General features: G+C 40.1%; 1 protein-coding gene across 1 annotated transcript in view; it reads left to right on the forward strand.

Annotated features, from left to right (window-relative positions):
• Nucleotides 1-23,367, forward strand: part of vps26bl (vacuolar protein sorting 26 homolog B, like) — a 63,577-nt gene that overhangs the window by 26,260 nt on the left and 13,950 nt on the right. Inside the window, exons 4-5 of the mRNA XM_060909171.1 lie at nt 19,718-19,893; nt 20,347-20,489. Of these exons, the coding sequence (XP_060765154.1) occupies nt 19,718-19,893; nt 20,347-20,489 (319 nt within the window). The remainder of the gene's footprint in view (nt 1-19,717; nt 19,894-20,346; nt 20,490-23,367) is intronic.

The raw sequence follows: 23,367 nt of genomic DNA on the forward strand, positions 1-23,367 counted from the left end.
TTTGCATGTTCTCCCCGTGTCCGCGTGGGTTTCCTCCGGGTGCTCCGGTTTCCCCCACAGTCCAAAGACATGCAGGTTAGGTTAACTGGTGACTCTAAATTGACCGTAGGTGTGAATGTGAGTGTGAATGGTTGTTTGTGTCTATGTGTCAGCCCTGTGATGACCTGGCGACTTGTCCAGGGTGTACCCCGCCTTTCGCCCGTAGTCAGCTGGGATAGGCTCCAGCTTGCCTGCGACCCTGTAGAAGGATAAAGCGGCTAGAGATAATGAGATGAGATGAGATGTTACTGTCCGTTACGCGCTGATCAACCTGTGTGACTCAGCTATGCCTTTGAATTGAGAATTAATGAAAAGGGAACTGAACATTAACTGTTGCTTGAAATTATTATTAGAAGAATGATTATAGTTACGGGCGGCACGGTGGTGTAGTGGTTAGCGCTGTCGCCTCACAGCAAGAAGGTCTGGATTCGAGCCCCGTGGCCGGCGAGGGCCTTTCTGTGCGGAGTTTGCATGTTCTCCCCGTGTCCGTGTGGGTTTCCTCCGGGTGCTCCGGTTTCCCTCACAGTCCAAAGACATGCAGGTTAGGTTAACTGGTGACTCTAAATTGACCGTAGGTGTGAATGTGAGTGTGAATGGTTGTCTGTGTCTTTGTGTCAGCCCTGTGATGACCTGGCGACTTGTCCAGGGTGTACCCCGCCTTTCACCCGTAGTGAGCGGGGATAGGCTCCAGCTTGCCTGCGACCCTGTAGAACAGGATAAAGCGGCTAGAGATGATGAGATTATAGTTACTATATGACTATAGCTACAACTGAAATGTGCTGATTCTGTTAGTGTTTGTAATTATTGTACCATCCACTATGAGATGAAATTCAAATAAAATCTTACAATATTGTTTGAAAGTCTAGAGCAAGATATTTTGTTATTTTACGAATAATAACACTTCAGGTATTGTTTTACCATAAAAAGCATCACTGTGTAAATGACAGCGTGCAGGTAGCTGTGTAACTAGATGTTCGTGGGGTTGATGAGACACGGAGGGACAGGAATACCATCTAGCCCACAGTTTAGGTCAGAGCCCTTTGAGAGTAAATGCTTTGGCTTTCACAACATTCTGTTCTCAAAAGCTGATGTCAGGAAAAAGTCTTTATACAAAGAAGGTTTTCTTGCTTCGTTTGTTTGGGGTTTTTTTATAAACTGTTCTTGTGTGTCGGGACTTTTCAGGAAAAAGAAGGTATATTCCAACATGTAGCTAATGCTAATGCTAGGCCACAAATCTGCACCATCACTCCAGTCATGTCGAGGAATTTTATACGGATCATAACAGCTAATAAACTCTAATTTCCGTGTATATCTATCCTTCGCTTCTTTCTGAGTAAGACGGTCCAAGTAATCCAGTAGTAGAGCTTTTTTAGCTGTAGTTTTCTTTGGACAACAGCAACAGACGCTGGACATCTCCGCTTGGCTTCAGTATGTGAACTGCCAATTAGCAGGTCCTGTATGTGTTTACGATTCTTATGTCATGATTTACAACCAATGGGAGACACCCTTTGTTGGCTGTCCACCAATCACAGGCTCCATGTCACAGTGGTGCTATGTTGATAAATATTTAGAAAATTAAAATATCATTACGAAATATATGAAACCATCAAAAACAATTTTAAAAAATCTTAATATATATACTGGTTAGAGGTAAGGAACATTTATTCAGTGATATCGTTTATTATTAACTTCAGTCGTGATATAAAAGTTCCAAGTTTGACACCTGCCTGCTTCAACCGCGTTGCTGGCACACGATGTCCTTGACCCTCGTCGCCCTTAGCCAATTGGTATAATTACGTAATTACGCGGATCTGTCTGAGCTGAGCTTTTCCAGTACGCTCAAACACATGCATATGTCGATGAATTATAACCAAAAACAAGGAAATTTGAATGATTTCCTCAAAATATTTTTTTGTGCTTTTATATATTGTGTTGATGAATAAAACTTTTTAATGCATTTCCCGTGAAACGAGATGAGCTACTTTAGACTGGTTCCCTGCTCTCTTGGTGCCTGTGTACCTATGTTGCTTAGGTTGTCAGTACTAACCTTTGTCGTCTGATCGGACGATTACCATCAAAGTTTTACTTGTCCTTGCATAGACTTTAGTCGTCTTGGACAATCAGACATGAGATTTTTCAAGCATTGCATAGTGTCTACAATTTTTCACCCCTTACTACAACCCCGATTCCAAAAAAGTTGGGACAAAGTACAAATTGTAAATAAAAACAGAATGCAACGATGTGGAAGTTTCAAAATTCCATATTTTATTCAGAATAGAACATAGATGACATATCAAATGTTTAAACTGAGAAAATATATAATTTAAAGAGAAAAATTAGTTGATTTTTTTTTTTTTTAATTTCATGACAACACCACATCTCAAAGTTGGGACAAGGCCATGTTTACCACTGTGAGACATCCCCTTTTCTCTTTACAACAGTCTGTAAACGTCTGGGGACTGAGGAGACAAGTTGCTCAAGTTTAGGGATAAGAATGTTAACCCATTCTTGTCTAATGTAGGATTCTAGTTGCTCAACTGTCTTAGGTCTTTTTTGTTGTATCTTCCGTTTTATGATGTGCCAAATGTTTTCTATGGGTGAAAGATCTGGACTGCAGGCTGGCCAGTTCAGTACCCGGACCCTTCTTCTACGCAGCCATGATGCTGTAATTGATGCAGTATGTGGTTTGGCATTGACTTGTTGGAAAATGCAAGGTCTTCCCTGAAAGAGACGTCTGGATGGGAGCATACGTTGCTCTAGAACCTGGATATACCTTTCAGCATTGATGGTGTCTTTCCAGATGTGTAAGCTGCCCATGCCACACGCACTAATGCAACCCCATACCATCAGAGATGCAGGCTTCTGAACTGAGCGCTGATAACAACTTGGGTCGTCCTTCTCCTCTTTAGTCCGAATGACACAGCGTCCCTGATTTCCATAAAGAACTTCAAATTTTGATTCATCTGACCACAGAACAGTTTTCCACTTTGCCACAGTCCATTTTAAATGAGCCTTGGCCCAGAGAAGACGTCTGCGCTTCTGGATCATGTTTAGATACGGCTTCTTCTTTGAACTATAGAGTTTTAGCTGGCAACGGTGAATGGCACGGTGAATTGTGTTCATGGATAATGTTCCCTGGAAATATTCCTGAGCCCATTTTGTGACTTCCAATACAGAAGCATGCCTGTATGTGATGCAGTGCCGTCTAAGGGCCCGAAGATCACGGGCACCCAGTATGGTTTTCCAGCCTTGACCCTTACGCACAGAGATTCTTCCAGATTCTCTGAATCTTTTGATGATATTATGGACTGTAGATGATATGTTCAAACTCTTTGCAATTTTACACTGTCAAACTCCTTTCTGATATTGCTCCACTATTTGTCGGCGCAGAATTAGGGGGATTGGTGATCCTCTTCCCATCTTTACTTCTGAGAGCCGCTGCCACTCCAATGCCACTTTTCCACTACAAACGCGGCTGAGCCGTGCCGTGCCGAGTCGAGCTGAGCGGGGCTGTTGGAGTTGCATTTCGACTACAACCGCGCTGAACCGTGCTGGCTGGAAGTGGGTGGACACATTGGGTGGAGTTAGCGAAAGTGGGTGGACGTCACGTGATGTCGTTAAGCAGCGCAAACAGTGACATCAGTGACAGTGGCGGAACAAGTCAGAGCGGGGGCGGGGCAAATGACCGGGCCCTTTATTAAAGCTTATCATGACATCATTTTAGGCTACAAAAACGAAGTCCTTCAAACGAACATGTAACTCAGAAACAAAAAACATTAGGATACTGTACATGGCTCATAATAAAACATCAATAGCCTATACTGCGCACATTATTTGAAGGGCATACGAATGAGCGCTCAGAGGTTGCAACGGTGACAGGAAGAGTCAGAAATAAAAGGAGGGCGGTGCAAACCTCACTGAATGCACTGTGTTTACCAATTTCAACACTACGGGGTGCAACTATGTTATTTTGTACATTAAGTCCTTCAAACGAACATGTAACTCAGAAACAAAAAAACATTAGGCGACATACTGTACATGGCTCATAATAAAACATCAATAGCCTACTGCGCGCATTATTTGAAGGGCATACGACGAGCCTTGCGCTCCGCGAACTCGTGCACGATGCTCTGTATGTCACTGATTCAGTGATCTTTTAAGTGGTAGTCTCACGACCCGAATAGTAAACAATAAACATGGAGGACATGGAGTCGTTAGTGTTGCTGGTCTTGGTGCTGTGGCTTGTTGTCACTGACAACGCGGACAGATACTGGCAAGAGCGTATAGATGAGGCGAGGCGCATAAGGCTTCAGAAATTCTCGTAATTCATAATTATTCTCCTTCCGGGTTTGCGGTGTTTACAGATCCCAGCGCGCTCGCGGGGCGTGTGTGGGCATGTGAGGACACTCCTCCTCACCAATCAGTGCACAGGGGAGTGTCTGCTCACGCCCCCAACCTCACTCGGCACGGCTTGGCTCGCTTCAGCCCCACTCCAAAACGGTGCGAGTTTTAGGGGCTAAGCAGGGCTGAAACGAGCTGAGTCGTGCTGGTTTTTGGTAGTCGAAACGCGAGCCATGTCGGGCTGAAGCGAGCTGAAGTGAGCTGAAAAAGGGTAGTGGAAAAGGGCCACAAGATGCTCTTTTTATACCCAGTCATGTTAATGACCTATTGCCAATTGACCTAATGAGTTGCAGTTTGGTCCTCCAGCTGTTCCTTTTTTGTACCTTTAACTTTTCCAGCCTCTTATTGCCCCTGTCCCAACTTTTCTGAGATGTGTTGCTGTCATGAAATTTCAAATGAGCAAATATTTGGCATGAAATTTCAAAATGTCTCACTTTCGACATTTGATATGTTGTCTATGTTCTATTGTGAATACAATATCAATTTTTGAGATTTGTAAATTATTGCATTCCGTTTTTATTTACAATTTGTACTTTGTCCCAACTTTTTTGGAATCAGGGTTGTACAGGAGATGCATGAAAACAAAGAGACAATTACTTAATCAGCAGTAACTCTCTCAAGATATGTAGTGAAAATTCATTATGTCTGATAATTATAACTATTCTTTTAAGTTCGTTTCTTAAGACACGTATTTTTAAGTATGTTACCTCGCTTGTTGACAGTTTCGGCGAACACTTCCGCCTTCTTCAAAACAGTCACCAGATGTCGAGTGGTGACATGCCTTATCAGCTGATGTTACTCTATGGAGGCGTGAACGTCCCGCCCAATTTGACAGGTAGTCCACGCCTCCTGCTGTCAGGTCGCTGCCCCAGGACTGCGCTCCAGGTATGTAACAGCGCGTACGTTCCCTCATCCCGGTTCATGGTCCTCTGCGCCCGCTTACGTATCTCCACTGCCTCCAAAATCCAACGCTGATATCTATTCTCTTCAGCGCGAATGACTCTGGCCAGCAGGAGGCGTGGACTACCTGTCAAATTGGGCTGGACGTTCACGCCTCCATAGAGTAACATCAGCTGATAAGGCACGTCACCACTCGACATCTGGTGACTGTTTTGAAGAAGGCGGAAGTGTTCGCCGAAACTGTCAACAAGCGAGGTAACATACTTAAAAATACGTGTCTTAAGAAACGAACTTAAAAGAATAACTCAAGAGTTTATTGCCATGTGCAGCATTTGTACCAGATTCATTTTAGGGCCGCTCAGGGTCAGTCTAGTATCAAGTGGGCCTTTTTTTTGGGGGGTGGGGACAAACTGTTTACAGGGCTTTCCCCAAAATGGCGCTCTGCCACACTGTGCAATGTCAGCGCTGCATGGTCACTTGTGTGCGAGCACAAAAAAAAAAAAATCAATACCACAAATTGAACAATGCAGAGTACTTTCTGCACCTAAATATTGCCTATTCCCCTCTGAAAATGAGTAATAACTATAGAAATAGGAAGTTATTTTAATATGTAGGTCTAGACTATCCTGGTACTCAACCCAGAAGTGAAAATAAAGGGTTTCGCTGTGTGCACTGACTGCCATTAGCAACCATACATAAAACCATGTTCTAGGTGCTGGTCGTTAGATGGCGTTGTTGCATGAGTTAACCTCGATTCTGTTCCTGGAATTGGAAAATGAAGAGGCATGCTATGAAGTGTTTTTCATTTCAAATCTAATTTTGTCCTTTAAATTTTGCCTCTTGCGTATTTGACAAGGTAAAAAACATCAAATTTAATAGTGTTTGAATTGTGCCTAAATCAGCCCTAAATGCCACCAGAATGCACCCTTTGAAGTCTCTAATTTCAAAATTTTCTGGGGGACCATGCCCCCGGACCCCCCTAGCAGCCTTCAGGGCCCTCCAGGCTCCATATTAGTAGCACCACTCTGATATTTTTTTCTGGGGAAAGCCCTGGTTTACTAACCAATAACACATCACCATTGCCTCTTAAATGAGAACTGAAGTCATTTTTAAACTTGCTTTATTTCTTAATTAACGTGTTATTCAATTACGTTTTCGGTTTTAGTAACCTTATATTGTGGCTCGTATTGGCAACTAATTGCAATTAAATATTGTACTTATCGGCCTATTCATTTTTTAGCCATGTTGAATTTAGTTTGTTTGGTCCATGGCAGGTGTCCCTTATTCACGCGATCTTCACGAGACTTGGGCGAGACTTCGAAACGTGAAGTGTCAGCCAGGTGTCAGTGCCGCCATTTTGAAAACTGTTTTCCAAACGAAATGTTGCACAAAAACGAGTTTAAATGACAGTTACTGCCTACTTTTTTCAAACTTTCCTGATTGTTATCAAAACAAACAAAACTTCCAGCTTGATTACATCAGCATTCGAAAGAGGGCGCACTCGTCTTTTGACAACGTTGGCAGATGTTGGTCACTTTGATTTCCCAACTGTGTCTTGCACAGGTCTCAACAAATCTCGTTTACGGCCATTGCTTTGACATCTGGACTGATATATTACATAGCATATTTCAAACACTCATAACTTGCTATAGCAGTGACAAAATAGCTCTCAAAAATGCATTTCTATATTTAATAAAATGCGAAATAGAATTTTTATAATTTGCCTTCAGTTCTCCTTTAATGTTCATTTATTGCCATTTATCTGAAAGGTACATTCTGAACGTACAAACAGATACGTTGCCAACAAAACACAAAAACACACTGGAATTCATTACCAAAAGCCCCCATTAAATATCTACAATACCTTGCATAAGTATTCACTCTCTCACACACACACACACACACACACACACACACACACACACACACACACACACTTGCAGTGATGTAACTTGGAAATGCAATATACTTAGTTGGGTTTGTCATATTCCATGAATTTACTTAAAATAGTCTATAATACAAAGGATGAAATTTCATTTATAAATTACACACAGTATAACATCAACAGTAACTAAAAATAAGTGTTATAACAATACAGTATTTGTTATATTAAAATATGTTAATATATTTAAAAATATATAAAATATATTTTATGGTTGTAAATGCGATCTCTTTCTCTGAACGGGACTCTAACATTTCCACTGAATATTTTTATTGTGGTTGAGGCATAGAGACAGATGCACATGCGGAAACCTTTTATTTACACAAGATGGTCAAAGGAACAAAAAACTCCAGGCATGAAAACATGACAGTAGAAGTAAGGAATGCAATTCTTTCACGATGTTTTGTAGCATCTGCATGGAAAATAAAGACAAACGCAAGATAAAGTAACAGAAGCTATGGTTTAAGTAAGGCATAAGTGTCCAAAGTGAAAGCAGGTGTGTGGGGGTAATGCTGTCTAGAAGCAGGGTGTGTGGGAGCTATAGTTCGAGGGGGAATGTTTGGATGCTTGAGTGAGTCAGCGGATATGGCAGTCTCATTGTACAAGCAAAAATGCTATAAATAACCTTTTGCTTGAACAAGAAGCATTCAGAAACCAGAAGGGAATTCTTTCGACACAGACGTGATGCAGCTTGACTCACACCACGTTGTTAACTAGCTAATGTCTCAACTTTGGGCAGCACGGTGATGCAGTGGTTAGCACTGTCGCCTCATAGCAAGAACGTTTCCGATTCAAACCTCATGGCCGACGGGGGTCACGTGTGGAGTTTGCATGTTCTCCCTGTGTCTGTGTGGATTTCCTCCTGCAGTTCAAAGACATACAAATTTGGTAAAATGCCCAGCCCCTGCGGTTGCACAAGCCAGTGTATACTTGGTGCTGGTCCCAAGCCCGGATAGATTGATGATGGTTGCGTCAGGAAAGGAATTTGGTGTAAAACCTACTTCAAATCTAATATGCAGATCGTGATCATCTGCTGTGGAGACCCCTAACGGGAGCAGCTGAAAGTCGTCATTGTCTCAGCTTGGGCTTTTCACAACAATGGACTTGCTGCCTTGTGAATTATACGTCATATCTGGTATTGCGTAGTTGATGCTCTGTAGCAGTCAAAGTCAAACTTTGTCATTCAGACCATACAATAAACAGTGCATATCTGAAAGAAATTACGTTTCCCCACACTCCAGTGTGCTGGTATGTACAATAAACATGTTATAGTAAATGCACACAAGACAATATACCTATTGTCTTGTGTGCATTTACATGTTTATTGTACATACCAGCACACTGGAGTGTGGGGAAACGTAATTTCTAGACAGCTAGACGGACTTGCATATTGCACTATAAACACAGACGTAGACCAATAGACAGTGACCGTAGGACCACAAACAAACATTGCACATGAGAACATATTGCACAAAAAATGGATGAGAACCATAACACTGGTGGGTGGTGATAAAGTGCATAGTGATGGTATTGAATTATTGCACAAGATAAGATATTGCACTTATGCAAGGCACTGTATTTGTATTAATTTAGAAAATCCAGATGAGAGGTGCACAAAAGTCTTTCAGTAGGTTTAAGAGGTTTTTAAAATTCAAAGAGATACTGCACAAGATGACAGCATATTATATCGGATAGCAGCATTTCAACAATCTGTATGTGCGTTAAGGGGGTCGTCAGTTGTAACAGTCTGTGTATGTTAGTGGGTCCAACAGTCCTGAGTCCATCATGTTCATGTGAACTTTTTAAATGTGTTAAGTATTCTGATGGCTTGTGGGAAGAAGCTATAGACCCCTTTCACTGACGTCACCCGAAACCGGAAGTAAACAGACCCTGCGCCATTTTGGAAGACCAACAAACTCGTGATAACGGCAGCGGTATGTGAACCCACAAGAATAAAGTGGAGTGGCAAACGACTTAAACAAATCTGAGCTGTTTTATTTATGATTTATTGGCCCAACAATAGACTTGAAAGAAACCTGTGTGAGACTTGGCAAAAAACTGTGGATATAATGGATAAGTCTGTGCATGATCTGTGGACACTTTGAGGTAAGCAAACGCAAGAAATTCAGATTTAAAACATGCTAAATTGGCCTCAAGTTGACAACTGTATGAGGAGCAAGCCTCTCAGACTTCTACAATTTAATAATAATAATAATAATAATTTAGGATGGGCGGCACGGTGGTGTAGTGGTTAGCGCTGTCGCCTCACAGCAAGAAGGTCCTGGGTTCAAGCCCCGGGGCCGGCAAGGGCCTTTCTGTGTGGAGTTTGCATGTTCTCCCCGTGTCCGCGTGGGTTTCCTCCGGGTGCTCCGGTTTCCCCCACAGTCCAAAGACATGCAGGTTAGGTTAACTGGTGACTCTAAAATTGACCGTGAGTGTGAATGGTTGTCTGTGTCTATGTGTCAGCCCTGTGATGACCTGGCGACTTGTCCAGGGTGTACCCCGCCTTTCGCCCGTAGTCAGCTGGGATAGGCTCCAGCTTGCCTGCGACCCTGTAGAAGGATAAAGCGGCTAGAGATAATGAGATGAGATAATTTAGGATGGTTTGGGGCTTGCTCTCCCTCCTATTATATAAATAAAACATAGTTGTTGTGTAGGCATATATCATAAATACATATGTATAATTTGGATAAATTACCTTGGCCATAACTATGTGTAGGTTATTCTTAATAACAGCTGTAATATCACGAACCAAGCCACTAACAACATAATTGTAAGCCTGTAGCCCTTTGTAGGCTTTCAAGTCATCAGCAGTGTAGGCACTGGGTGTAAACAACAAATAGTTTACAATGTCTGGGTAGCAAACAGATGGCAGAATTGGTGTCCGGTCCTCCTTATGTATCTGATACGGAGAAATAATATAAATCATGCTGCCTACCAGATTACAGTCGTCTGTTTTATTGTATCAGTACTAGTATCACTTACTATACTCATCAGTCATAGATTAGTCCAGTACAACATGACCAGCTTGCTTTTTTTTCCATTTGACTGTCGCAAGTTTTTTCAGGCTGGTACAGTCAAAAATTGAAAAAAGTTTTGGCCTACTAAACTAGTCATCGATTCTACTAGTGTATTAATTGGAGTCGACATGAAAACGTTAGGTAAAAACTAGTACTAAACCAGTACAATCTCTTCTTCAAAGTTTCACCAAATGGTTTTATTTATGCAATTTAAAGCTCATAATACTGTATAACTTTGGTCGAGTAAAAACACGGAGCAAAAACATGGCTGAATCCTGAATGACTCCTATTTGTTTAAATAGGGGACTACATAGGCGGCAAAATGTAGTTTCTTTTTCCCTGCCATGGAAGCGCACTTGTATACCGAGGAGGAAAGCAATTTGCATTACAGCCGTGAGGCGGCTCGGCTCGGTTTTCCCTTTCGGGCGCTCTCGTTTTCTGTTAGAATTTGGTAAAGAAAAAATATATATATTATTTACCAGCTTACCGGGTCCATTAACGTAAATCTGACAGCTGACAAGGTCGGGATATAAACAAACTTTTGCGTTAAACTGTGTGCTTGGATTCACATAATTTTTTCTGAGTCTTATCATATGGGTCAAACCCATCAATCACAGCCAGTTTCTCCACATACCGTGCCCTTTCTGCAACTGGTAATGTACTCCCATAACCCGAATTATCATCCATCGTGTCACTTTACTCTCGCTCGTACTTTGTTTTATATTGTGAGTGCATGTACTTGGTCTTCCAATATGGCGCCTAACAAAATCTCGCGGCGCGGTGACGTCATGTGAAAGGGGTCTATATATTGCTGAGTCTGGCGATCTTGCACTGTGAACTTCAGTAGCGTTTACTCAAAGGTAGAAGGGACTATGTGCAGAATGGGTGGGGTCTTTGCTTATATTGATGGCTCTGTTGCTGCAGCGTGACTGGTACAGATCTTGTTTGGGTGTTTGGGATGTTCTGGTGATCTTTTCACCAGTCAGGTGGTGATACACGATATCCTGTTATTTTTCATGATAGAAGACTGAGTGAGAATGAAAATTTATACATTCCATGTTGGTTTTACTTCATACGTCAACGGATTTCATATGTGAAGGGGCCTAGAGTTTATGGCCCTGAGTTTATTGCACTACATTGCCCTACGTTGCCCTCTAATTGAGAAAGAGAAACTAGCTATTTTTCAAATACTGTATGTAAATGTAATTACAGTCCACAAGACAGTTTTAATTTAGAAGCTGTTTCACAATTGTTGTTTTTTTTTTTTTGAGTCCACAATAGTCCAATAATTTAAAATTCAGATTTGTGTTTTTTCTGCTGCCAAAAATGGCCTTTTGAGATGGAAATTAACTGTACAGAATTTCAGAGCTACAAGTCATATACTGGGCATGTTACTTGTGGTGAGAAGACAGCATATAGTGCATTTCTAAAATTGACTCACTTTCTTATAGTACACAAGAGTAAGGTATACAAATTGGAAAAACTGTTATTGTATGTGATTTAAAGTACTGTGCAGCAGCGTTTGTACATGGTGGTAACTGAAGTGGTGATGATCCTTGTGGTTTTTTTGGACATTTTTTGACTTCACATTTCAGCAACATGTGAAGCTCTGCTGCAAATGTGTCCTGCATCTGTTTCAAGTCCTGTTTGTTTGTTTGTTTGTTTGTTTGTTTGTTTGTTTGTTTGTTTGTTTGTTTGTTTGTTTGTTTGTTTGTTTGTTTACTGAGTAACAACGGAATATTTTGCTTCAAAAGAGACAAATATCTTCTTTTAAAAAATCATTTACATCCTCTTTCTGTGTGGAGTTTGCATGTTCTCCCCGTGTCCGCGTGGGTTTCCTCCGGGTGCTCCGGTTTCCCCCACAGTCCAAAGACATGCAGGTTAGGTTAACTGGTGACTCTAAATTGACCATAGATGTGAATGTGAATGGTTGTCTGTGTCTATGTGTGAGCCCTGTGATGACCTGGCGACTTGTCCAGGGTGTACCCCGCCTTTCACCCGTAGTCAGCTGGGATAGGCTCCAGCTTGCCTGCGACCCTGTAGGACAGGATAAAGCGGCAAGAGATAATGAGATGAGATGAGATTTACATCCTCGTCATATGGTGAGTGTTTTTCGAAAAGGACATTTTTAATGGACAAAGGATCCTGTTGGAGACACTTAGTTTACAAAAAAAGTAACTTCCTCTTAAATATCTTAAGATTGTGAATGAAAGTACTGTATACATCCCAAAGTAAAACCTAGTTCGTGCTAAAAATGCAATTGCTGAGTTTCACATGTTACATCCGCCTCATTAGTTATTCAAAACTTTAGCTGTTGGTCTACCAAATCTCAGTTGACAAAGTGTTTGTACGGCGAAGGTTCATTGCTCGCATGAAAAATGCCTTGTTTTAGGTTGTTCGACTCGATCAAACCGTGAAACTGATAAGTTTCTTCAGGGTTCCCCGTGAACTAATAAAAAGGGTGAACAAACACAGGATTTCACAAAAAGACGTCAAGAAAGGTGGCTTTTGAACCCCTCACTGAAATCGAAGGGAGCTGAGTCGAAGCATGCTTGAGTTTGCAGTGATCACTTCGTGAAAGGTTTGTATATCCCTCTCAGCTATGTCGTTAGTGTTTTCCAAGTACTTTTGCTATGTGTCATTATTTTACGGTACTTTTTTTTTTAGTCACGAAGCGCTAAAGTCCCCAGCTGTTTCTTTGTTGACTCCTCGCTCCTCATGAAGTCCATACGCATGAAGGTCGCGACAAAATTCTTACCCACCCATACAGTTACGATGCGCCATGATCGCTTCTCCGTCTTGTTTAACTAAGATCCAGGTCTTTAAAGGGGTTTCTGATGATCTTTGTGAATTATTTACCTGAGAGAGAAGAGCAAGTACAAGTGAGAATCAAGCTGAAAAAAAGAGAACTGTTGTTTGTATACACTTCAACTTGCCGTGTTTCGTTGTAAAGACGTGAGTGAAAAGCTTAAAATACTTACATGGGCAAAAACAATACAGGATTCATTCAGCAGCGACTTGATACCGAGGTCCTTTACCCAGCCACATACAAAAAAGTTGTAAGTCTCCATACTCTTCCACACTTTCATCCATTTTGCGGTGTAGAAGGATGTCTGCAACACCAGATAGCTCGAGATGTCGGGGAACTAGACTGAAGGGTAGTTTTCGAGATCGTATGACAAATCCTTCTTTTCCAGACTGTAGGGGTCGATTCCATTGCACATAATCTTCTGAATATATCTCAAGTAAGCAGTGGCTTCTGGATTATGAGCATACTCTGTTATCACTAGTTGTTTGCACTACAGCAGCTGTTTTAGACCACCAGCTATTTCACTTCTGGTAAAACCGCTAAAAAAAGTCACGTGACTGAAACCCAGCAATTCTGAATTTAACCAGTAAAATTCAAGTGTAATAATTAAAGTAGAATTAAATTAAATGACCACAAGGTTAAAACTTAAAACTGCTGTAGGCAGGGCTGGTGTGTACCTGTAAAATAAGGTATACAGTGGTGCTTGAAAGTTTGTGAACCCTTTAGAAGTTTCTATGCTTCTGCATATATATCACCTAAAACATCAGATTTTCACACAAGTCCTAAAAGTAGACAAAGAGAACCCAGTTAAACAAATGAGACAAAAATATTATACTTGGTCAATTATTTATTGAGGAAAATGATCCAATATTACATATCTGTGAGGTGGCAAAAGTACGTGAACCTCTAGGATTAGCAGTTCATTTTGAAGGTGAAATTTATCAGGTGTTTTCAATCAATGGGATGATAGTCAGGTGTGAGTGGGCACCCTGTTTTTATTTAAAGAGCAGGGATCTATCAAACTCTGATCTTCACAACACGTTTGTGGAAGTATATCATGGCACGAGCAAAGGATATTTCTGAGGACCTCAGAAAAAGCATTGTTGATGCTTATCAGGCTGGAAAGGGTTACAAAACCATCTCTAAAGAGCTTGGACTCCACCAATCCACAGTCAGACAGATTGTGTACAAATGGAGGAAATTCAAGACCATTGTTACCCTCCCCAGGAGTGGCCGACAAACAAAGATCATTCCAAGAGCAAGGTGTGTGATAGTCGGTGAGGTCACAAAGGACCCCAGGGTAACTTCGAAGCAACTGAAGGCCTCTGTCACAGTGGTTAATATTCATGAGCCCACCATCAGGAGAACACTGAACAACAATGGTGTGCATGGCCACTGCTTTCCAAAAAGAACATTGCTGCTCGTCTGCAGTTTGCTAAAGATCATGTGGACAAGCCAGAAGGCTATTAGAAAAATGTTTTGTGGACAGATGAGACCAAAATAGAAATTTTGGTTTAAATGGGAAGCGTTATGTTTGGAGAAAGGAAAACACTGCATTCCAGCATCAGAACCTTATCCCATCTGTGAAACGTGGTGGTAGAATCATGGTTTGGGCCTGTTTTTTGCTGCATCTGGGCTAGGACGGCTTGCCCTTATTGATGGAACAACGACTTCTGAATTATACCAGTGAATTCTAAAGGAAAATGTCAGGACATCTGTCCATGAACTGAATCTCAAGAGAAGGTGGGTCATGCAGCAAGACAACGACCCTAACCACACAGGTTGTTCTACCAAAGAATGGTTAAAGAAGAATAAAGTTAATGTTTTGGAATGGCCCAGTCAAAGTCCTGGCCTTAATCCAATCGAAATGTTGTGGAAGGACCTGAAGCGAGCAGTTCATGTGAGGAAACCCACCAACATCCCAGAGTTGAAGCTGTTCTGTACAGAGGAATGGTTTAAAATTCCTCCAAGCCAATGTACAGGACTGATCAACAGTTAACGGAAACGTTTACAGTGCTCAGCGTAAATGAGTACACCCCCTTTGAAAAGTAACATTTAAACAATATCTCAATGAACACAATTTCCAAAATGTTGACAAGACAAAGTTTAATACAGGTAGTCGTCCACTTATGACCTATGCAACTTACGACCGATTGGCTTTACAACCGTCTGGTTATGACTGGCAAGTGTTTCCTAGCTGAGCGTACGACGGTTTTCATCCCAGCTCCCGGCAGCACCTCTCGCCGTGTACAACAGTTTCCGCCCCAGCTCCAGGCACATGCGCAGTCTCTTTTGCGCTCCCTTGCGCACTCTGTCATACAGTTTCCGACCCAGCTCCTGGTTTATGAAATGAGCAAATGCTCCCGCCAGCCCAAGCGCTGCAACAGCTGATGATGACGTAGATGACCCACAGCCAAGCACCAGTGATGCCAGCAGTCACTAAGTTTTGTATTTTGCCATGTTTTACATTTGTATTTTGGTATGTTTCAAACTAAAGCAGTGTTTTCCCCAGAAAAAAATTTAAAGCCCTAAATTCTGGCATGATAATACACAGACAATTGAGTGCCAATGGTGTGAAAGCAAGCGCCAAAGGCGTGAAGCGAAACTAGGGGGGTCCGGGGGCATGCTCCCCCGGAAAATTTTTTGAAAGTAGATGCTCTCAGGTGCATTTTCAGGGTCTCTGAGAGGTTTTAGATACATGATTATAGGATAGATTTTACCAGTGTTTTCAATGATTTTCTGACCTAAATAGTATTAATGTATACACATTTGAAATTTCACCTTAAAGTTCAACTGTTTTGTTATAGATTACTGAGGTATATGACAGATTGAAAATCTACAGGGATACCTTAATTATCTATGATCAAGTAGTGTTGTAACAAAAATGTGCATGAAAATATGAACAGTGGTTTGTTCCATCTTATGCAATCCAATGAAGAAAATCGATTATCATGACCTCCTGTTGATCACAAAGGTATCTGAACCTAAGAATTGTCACCTTAAAATAAGTTGCTGTATTACTATAACTGTAATGATTTAGAATGTTTCTGATGCAATTACCATAATATATGTATAACTAAGATGCCCTGAAAAGAAAAGTAAGGCAGCTGCATAGTATAAAGTTTAAATTTTGGCACTTTATTAAATGGACTAGATTAAGATTAAAACATATATTTAAAGGAAAAGAAAACTTAATTTCTACAGTTTAAGTTTGCAGAAAGATTATGTACTTTTAAACACCATTTCATGAAGGGAATTTGTTTATAAGTGTCAAATGTAGCATAATTTCGAATAATAATGATAAGCATATTTGGCAGTGTGATGTCACTGTGAGCCTTTAACAAAAGAATAATCCGAGCCTTCTTTTGTTAAATGGATCCCAGTGACATCACACTGCCAAAAATGCTTATGATTATTATTTGAAATTATGCTATATTTGACACATTTGGACAACTTCACTTGGTGAGAGTGTTTATAAGTACATAATCTTTCTGCAAACCCAAACTAATGAATCAAGTTTTCTACTCCTTTAAAGCAGATTAATTCTCCTTGGCTTTTGCTTGGCCCAGTGTTGGGCAACCCTCTCGTAGTCCATCTCGCTGTCATCCATGCTGATGTGGATTAATTTGTCCAGTGAGTCTTCTCCTAGCTTATTAAAGTCAGTCGGCTTTGTCCGTCTGGCGGGGACATCATCGGCAGCCAATGAGATCGCTTATAATGAATCGGAAACTTCCGGGATGTCTGACGTTTTCTTTCGATGTTTTTATTGGATGGTTTGAACACGTGATCTTGACATAGCCAACAGATTAGTTTGTTTACATCATACCACGCGGACGTATTACTTTGACAGAATCAACACAAACATTGGGAAAAAAAGACCGCTTGTTTAACACAAATATCAATCAATATGTAAATGGATCTGTTATTTGCTCTCCTATGTATCTAGTTACTTGTCGGTAGGAAATTTTAACGTATCGGTATAAATCTAAGTGTATCGGATTTTAACTAAAGCGACTAAGGATATCGGCAGGCAGAGCAAGCGTATCGGGCCCGATATGCTAAAATGCTTTGGGGAAAACCATGTAAAATGTTTTTCTATTTTTCACACCTGTATTTCGTATTTTTTGTTTTGCACATATTAAACAAATTGTGCTGTACACAGTGTAGTATGCAGTGTTTGACTTAAACCAAATAATGAGCCAAGGTAATGAAATAAGAAAATGTTGATAAAAGAAGACTTTAAGATGATTACAATATCATTACACATCACAATATACTTGCGTTCATTTAACATGGGCTGACTTACGACCAGATCGGTTTACGACCAGTCAGTCGTAACCAAACGCAGTCGTAAGTCGACGACTACCTGTATAACATCTGTTTAATTTATAACGTGAAAGTAAGGTTAATAATATAACTTAGATTACACATTTTTCAGTTTTACTCAAATTAGGGTGGTGCAAAAATGAGTACACCCCACTGAAAGTCTCTGGAGCAAAGCTAAATTGTAGGCTACAAATGTCTAATTTAACAAGAATACAATCACAGGTGAGTTTAATTAGTCATTACACAGGTGTCCAGCAGAAAGTTGACTATAAAAGGGTGTTACTTAAAGAAAACCTCTTCCCATTTCATGCTGTCAGCAACGACACCACATGGAAGAGAAATGACCAGACCTGAGGAAGAAAATAATTTCTTTACACCACAAAGGTGAAAGCTACAAGAATATCAGCAAAGCTTTACTTATCAGTCAGAATACTGTAGCAAAAGTGGTACAAAAATTTAAGAAAGATGGAACTGCAACCATCTCACAGAGACGTCCAGGTCATCCACGGAAGTTAACACCTCGACAGGAGCGTCTTCTGATGAGAAGGGTTGAAGAAAATCGGCATGCAAGTTCACTGCAGTTATCTAAAGAAGTAGAAAGCCGAACTGGGGTGACTATTTCCCGTGACACAATACGGTGTACACTGCAGAGGAATGGCATGCATGGATGCCGTCCACGAAAGAAGCCTCTCCTAAAGCCCAGGCACAAAAAAGCCCGCCTATAGTTTGCCAGAGCCCGTGCTGGCAAAGATGAAGACTACTGGGACTCTATACTCTGGAGTGATGAGACCAAGATAAATGTTTTTGGAACTGATGGCTACAAAAAACTGTATAGCGTCGCAAAGGTGAGGAATACAAAGAAAAATGCATGGTGCCCATAGTGAAACATGGTGGTGGCAGTGTCCTTATCTGGGGCTGCATGAGTGCTGCTGGTGTCAGGGAGCTGCATTTAATTGATGGCATCATGAATTCACAGATGTATTGCTCTATACTGAAAGAGATGATGCTACCATCACTGTGCCCTCGGTCGTCGTGCACTTTTCCAACATGACAATGATCCTAAACACACATCTAAGGCCACTGTTGGATTTCTGAAGAACAGGGTGAAAGTGATTCAGTGGCCAAGTAAGTCTCCTGATCTGAACCTAATCGAACACCTATGGGGAATTCTGAAGAGAAAAGTTGAGCATCACTCTCCATCCAGCCACCAAAAGAGGTCATTGTTGAAGAATGGAAAAAGATTGATGTTGCAAAATGTTGCCAACTTGTTCATTCCATGCCTAGAAGACTTGGTGCTGTCATAAAAAAGTCATGGAGGCCATACAAAGTACTAGATGTAGTAGTTTTTGTTGTGGGGTGTATTCATTTTTGCACCACCCTAATTTGAGTAAAACTGAAAAGTGTGTAATCTAAGTTATATTATTAACCTTACTTTCACATTACAAGTTAAACAGATGTTATATTAAACTTTGTCTTGTCGACATTTTGGAAATTGTTTGTGTTCATTGATTGTTTAAAATGTTACTTTTCAAAGGGGGTGTACTCATTTACGCTGAGCACTGTAGTTGCAGTTATTGCTGCACAAGGGGGTCACACCAGATACTGAAAGCAAAGGTTCACATACTTTTGCTACTCACAGATATGTAATACTGGATCATTTTCCTCAGTAAATAAATGACCAAGTATAATTTTGTCTCATTTGTTTAACTGGGTTCACTTTATCTACTTTTAGGACTTGTGTGAAAATCTGATGTTGTTTTAGGTCATATTTATGCAGAAATATAGAAAATTCTAAAGGGTTCACAAACTTTCAAGCACCACTGTAAAAAAAAAAAAAACTCCATTTATATATATATATATATATATATATATATATATATATATATATATATATATATATATATATATACACACACCACACTGGACCAGTACTGTGAAACAGTCCATAAACAGATTCCTAATTTATTTGTTGGAGAATCAGATTGGAACCATTATCATGCTGTATGTTTTTACACTCAGGTTTTTGCTTATAAATCTGAAAAAAATCTGGAGATTACAGTTGAATATAAATAGCAATATGTGTTTCATCATTTATTAGCAATGTTGGCAACTCTGCAATATTGTTTGATTCCAGATTATTGGCATATATGTAAGTATCGGATAATCAGGTTTCATGTCTACACTTGAAAATGTGCTACTTTTCATTTGTTATGAAAAGACAGTATGTAAGTAATTTACACATGCTCTGAGTAATTATACACACACCCACGTGTCTTTTAGGTACCATCTCAAGGATGTGATAGTTGGAAAAATCTATTTCCTTTTGGTGCGGATTAAAATCAAGCATATGGAGATAGACATCATTAAGAGGGAGACGACAGGAACTGGACCCAATGTTTACCATGAAAATGACACCATTGCAAAGTATGAAATCATGGATGGAGCACCTGTTAGAGGTACAAAGCAGAATCCTCCTCAGATTTGGAAGTATTTGTTGACACTTTTGCAGTTGCATGTGAATGTTTGTTTTGCCCTTAAAACATAAGTTGTGTATAACATTTTTATTACTTTTCTTTGCTGCACAGTTGTGTTTTATTGTGTATATAGTTTCCAGATTGGCAGTGTACAAATTTTGACTCTTACTGGAATCATTGAGTAATATGTCAGGGAGTGAGATGACGGACAGTTAATCATCCAGGAAATAATTACCAAATAAAATAATACAAAGTGCTGCATTTGTGACTATATAGTAACATGAAAATAATATGATGGGTTTATTAACATCAGTGTATTTACATAAGCATACCAGTTTGGAATTTAATACATCAGTATTTGCAACAATCTAGCATTTATGCCATAAAAGTATCTGACTGTTTCTCTTTCTCACCCCTCAATCTTTTTATTTTCAGGTGAATCAATCCCAATCCGACTCTTCCTGGCTGGCTATGAAATGTCTCCCACAATGAGAGACATCAACAAAAAGTTCTCTGTTCGCTATTACCTCAATCTGGTGCTCATTGATGAAGAGGAGAGACGTTACTTCAAACAACAGGTATGTGGCGTTAAAGTTTGTGTTTAACTCTCAGTCCATCTTTTCTACAGTAATTTTTAGATCTAGGCAGCTTCCAATATTGAGCCTGAGAATTGCCAAAACTTTTCACAGTATCACAATATAGTTTTTCAAACTTGGACTCTATTAACTAAAATATATAAAAGTAATCTCATGCTGCATCTTAAATAGCTGTGTTTTTATTTTAGTATTTAGTAAACCTGTAATGACTCATTATTCTGTTCAGAATATTGAGTTCACAATTTGATTTTCCCCTTGCAAATTAAAAAAAAAAAAATTTTATTTGCAACATTTTTCTCTTCATCAACTTAAATATTTCTTTTGTTCAATTAAAAAAAAAGACTTCTGTTTCATTTTCTTTTATTTAACCAGCAATAATTATTTACCAGTATTTGTAAAGACTGGAGTAAAATATAATGGCCCAGTAACTAAAATACTCCTTTTATTAAAAATGAAATGATTCATAACAAAAAGGCCTTTTTTAATAAAGTTTTATGAAAATGTCGCTCCATTTTTATTCTCTTTTCTTTAGCTTTCAGCAGTCTGTAAAAATAAAATTCTTGTTAAATTTGTCTGCAGTGTCAATTGCACTCTTTCACGTTTTACATCTGTTTTTTGTTTTCACATTAGAGCTGTTACTTCTGCCTACAGTGAAGTCACTTGTATTCCTGCCATTTTACATTATTGCGTCATCTGCTGTCTAAACGATGCAGTTACCACTAGGAAAAACTGAGAGATTATGCAGTCTGATGATTATCACGATTCTTTTTTTTTATTTAATCAATTTAAATCGTCATAAATTTGTATCACAATTTATTGGCGCATAATGTATCATTACATGTCTTGTGTTAATTTGGTTTTAATGCACTAAAATTCCCTCAGCTTCCTCCACATAATGGAACGGGCAGAGAAACCCCCCCCCACATTCACATAAGAACAATGTTGCGTGCTGTTTTTATTTATTTTATTTATAATTTATTTTCATGCCTGTTAGGTACATTACATTACATGGCATTTAGCAGATGCTCTTATCCAGAGCAACTTACAAGAAGTGCAGAATTCAGGTACTCAAAGTGCTGAACTTCTAGACAAGAAAGTTCTAGTGCCAACTGAAAAAGTGACAAAATAATATTTAGTGTAATATTCTGTTGGAGTACCAACACTCGGCAAACAGCCAAAGAAACAAACCAACCACACAAAGTACAACTAAATAGAGAAAAATAAAACGCAAACAGCTAACCCCAGGCTAGACAGTACACAGCCTGTGTTGGTCTAGACCGATACGCAGTTACACAGTGAGCAGGGAATCAGGGGAGAGGTGCAGCCTGAAGATGTGGGTCTTCAGTCTGTGCTTGAAGGTGATCGGGGAGTTGGCAGTTCTGACCTCAATTGGTCATTCCACCAATGGGGAGCCAGGACAAACAGCAGTTAAAACATGACGTTAATTTTACTACCCTAAAAAAAATTCCGGTAATGCATGCTCAGGTTCATGGTGTAAACTATTATATTGTGTAATTATACCACAGCACTGTTAAAATGTAAATTCTGATTGGTCAGAATTCCAATAGTAAACTTATTTTGCAAAAGTTTTGTTTAAAATGGGAAAAATATACAGTATATACTTAAGATGAAGTTTTCTGTGAGGAAACATGGAAGGTGTCTCCATTGTCAGCTTAAAGCTGTTGCTTTGTTTTGTGTCACTGAAAAGTCTAAGAACGGAAAGACGCCCATTCTGATGACTTGGGGGCATGATGAACTAGATGTTTGTCTTATTAACTTTTGGGGGGATGGGACTGGTGAAGTTATGATCGTTTATAGCTGCTGTAATGTAAATGTTAACAGGAACTACTTTGGCTTCACAAATGTTCTACGATTAGAAAATATACAGCCAAGCCGAAAAGTCTGCACACCCTTTTCACCTTCTCCAAGTTTTATTAAGTTATTCGACTTATTCTACAATAGATTAGTTAATTTTTTTGTCACAAAATTCTACAGAAAATCGCCCATAATGACAAAGTGAAAGCAGGTTTTTAGACATTTGTGCTAATTTATTAAAACTCAAAATGTAATATGTACACAAGTGTGCACACCCTTTGATATGACACCCAAAAGTGAGCTGATGTATGTTTTCTTTCCACTGATACTGCTTGAGATGTTTCTACAACTTAATTGGAGTCCACCTGTGGTAAATTCAATTGGTTGGACATGATTGGGGCTTGCCAACACCTGCCTATATAAGGTCCCACCATTGACAGTGCATGTCAGAGCAAACTCCAAGCCATGGGGTCAAAGGAATTATCTGCAGACCTCAGAAACAGGATTGTGTCAAGGCATAGATCTGGAGAAGGGTACAGAAAAATTGCTGCAGTTTTACAGGTCCCAAAGAGCACAGTGGCCATCATTTGTAAATGGAAGAAGTTTGGAACCACCAAGAACCTTCCTAGACCTGGCTGCCCGGCCAAACTGAGTGATTGGGGAAGACGGGCCTTGGCCAGGGAGGTGAGCAGGAACTCGAGTGTCACTCTGACAGAGCTCCAGCGTATCCTTGTGGAGATGAAAGAACCTTTCAGAAGCTCAACCATCCAGGCAGCACTCCAGAAATCAGGCCTTTATGGTAGAGTGGCCAGATGGAAGCCACTCCTTAGTAAAAGGCACATGACAGCCCGCTTGGAGTTTGCCAAAAGGCACCTAGAGGAGACTCAAACTATGAGAAACAAGATTCTCTGTTCTGATGAAACCAAAATTGAACTTTTTGGCCTGAATACCAAGCGTCATGTCTGGAGGAAACCAGGCAGCGCTCATCACCTGGCTAATGTCATCCCTACAGTGAAGCATGGCGGTGGCAGCATCATGATGTGGG

The sequence above is a fragment of the Neoarius graeffei genome, chromosome 25, assembly GCF_027579695.1.
Source record: "Neoarius graeffei isolate fNeoGra1 chromosome 25, fNeoGra1.pri, whole genome shotgun sequence".
Taxonomy (NCBI): domain Eukaryota; kingdom Metazoa; phylum Chordata; class Actinopteri; order Siluriformes; family Ariidae; genus Neoarius; species Neoarius graeffei.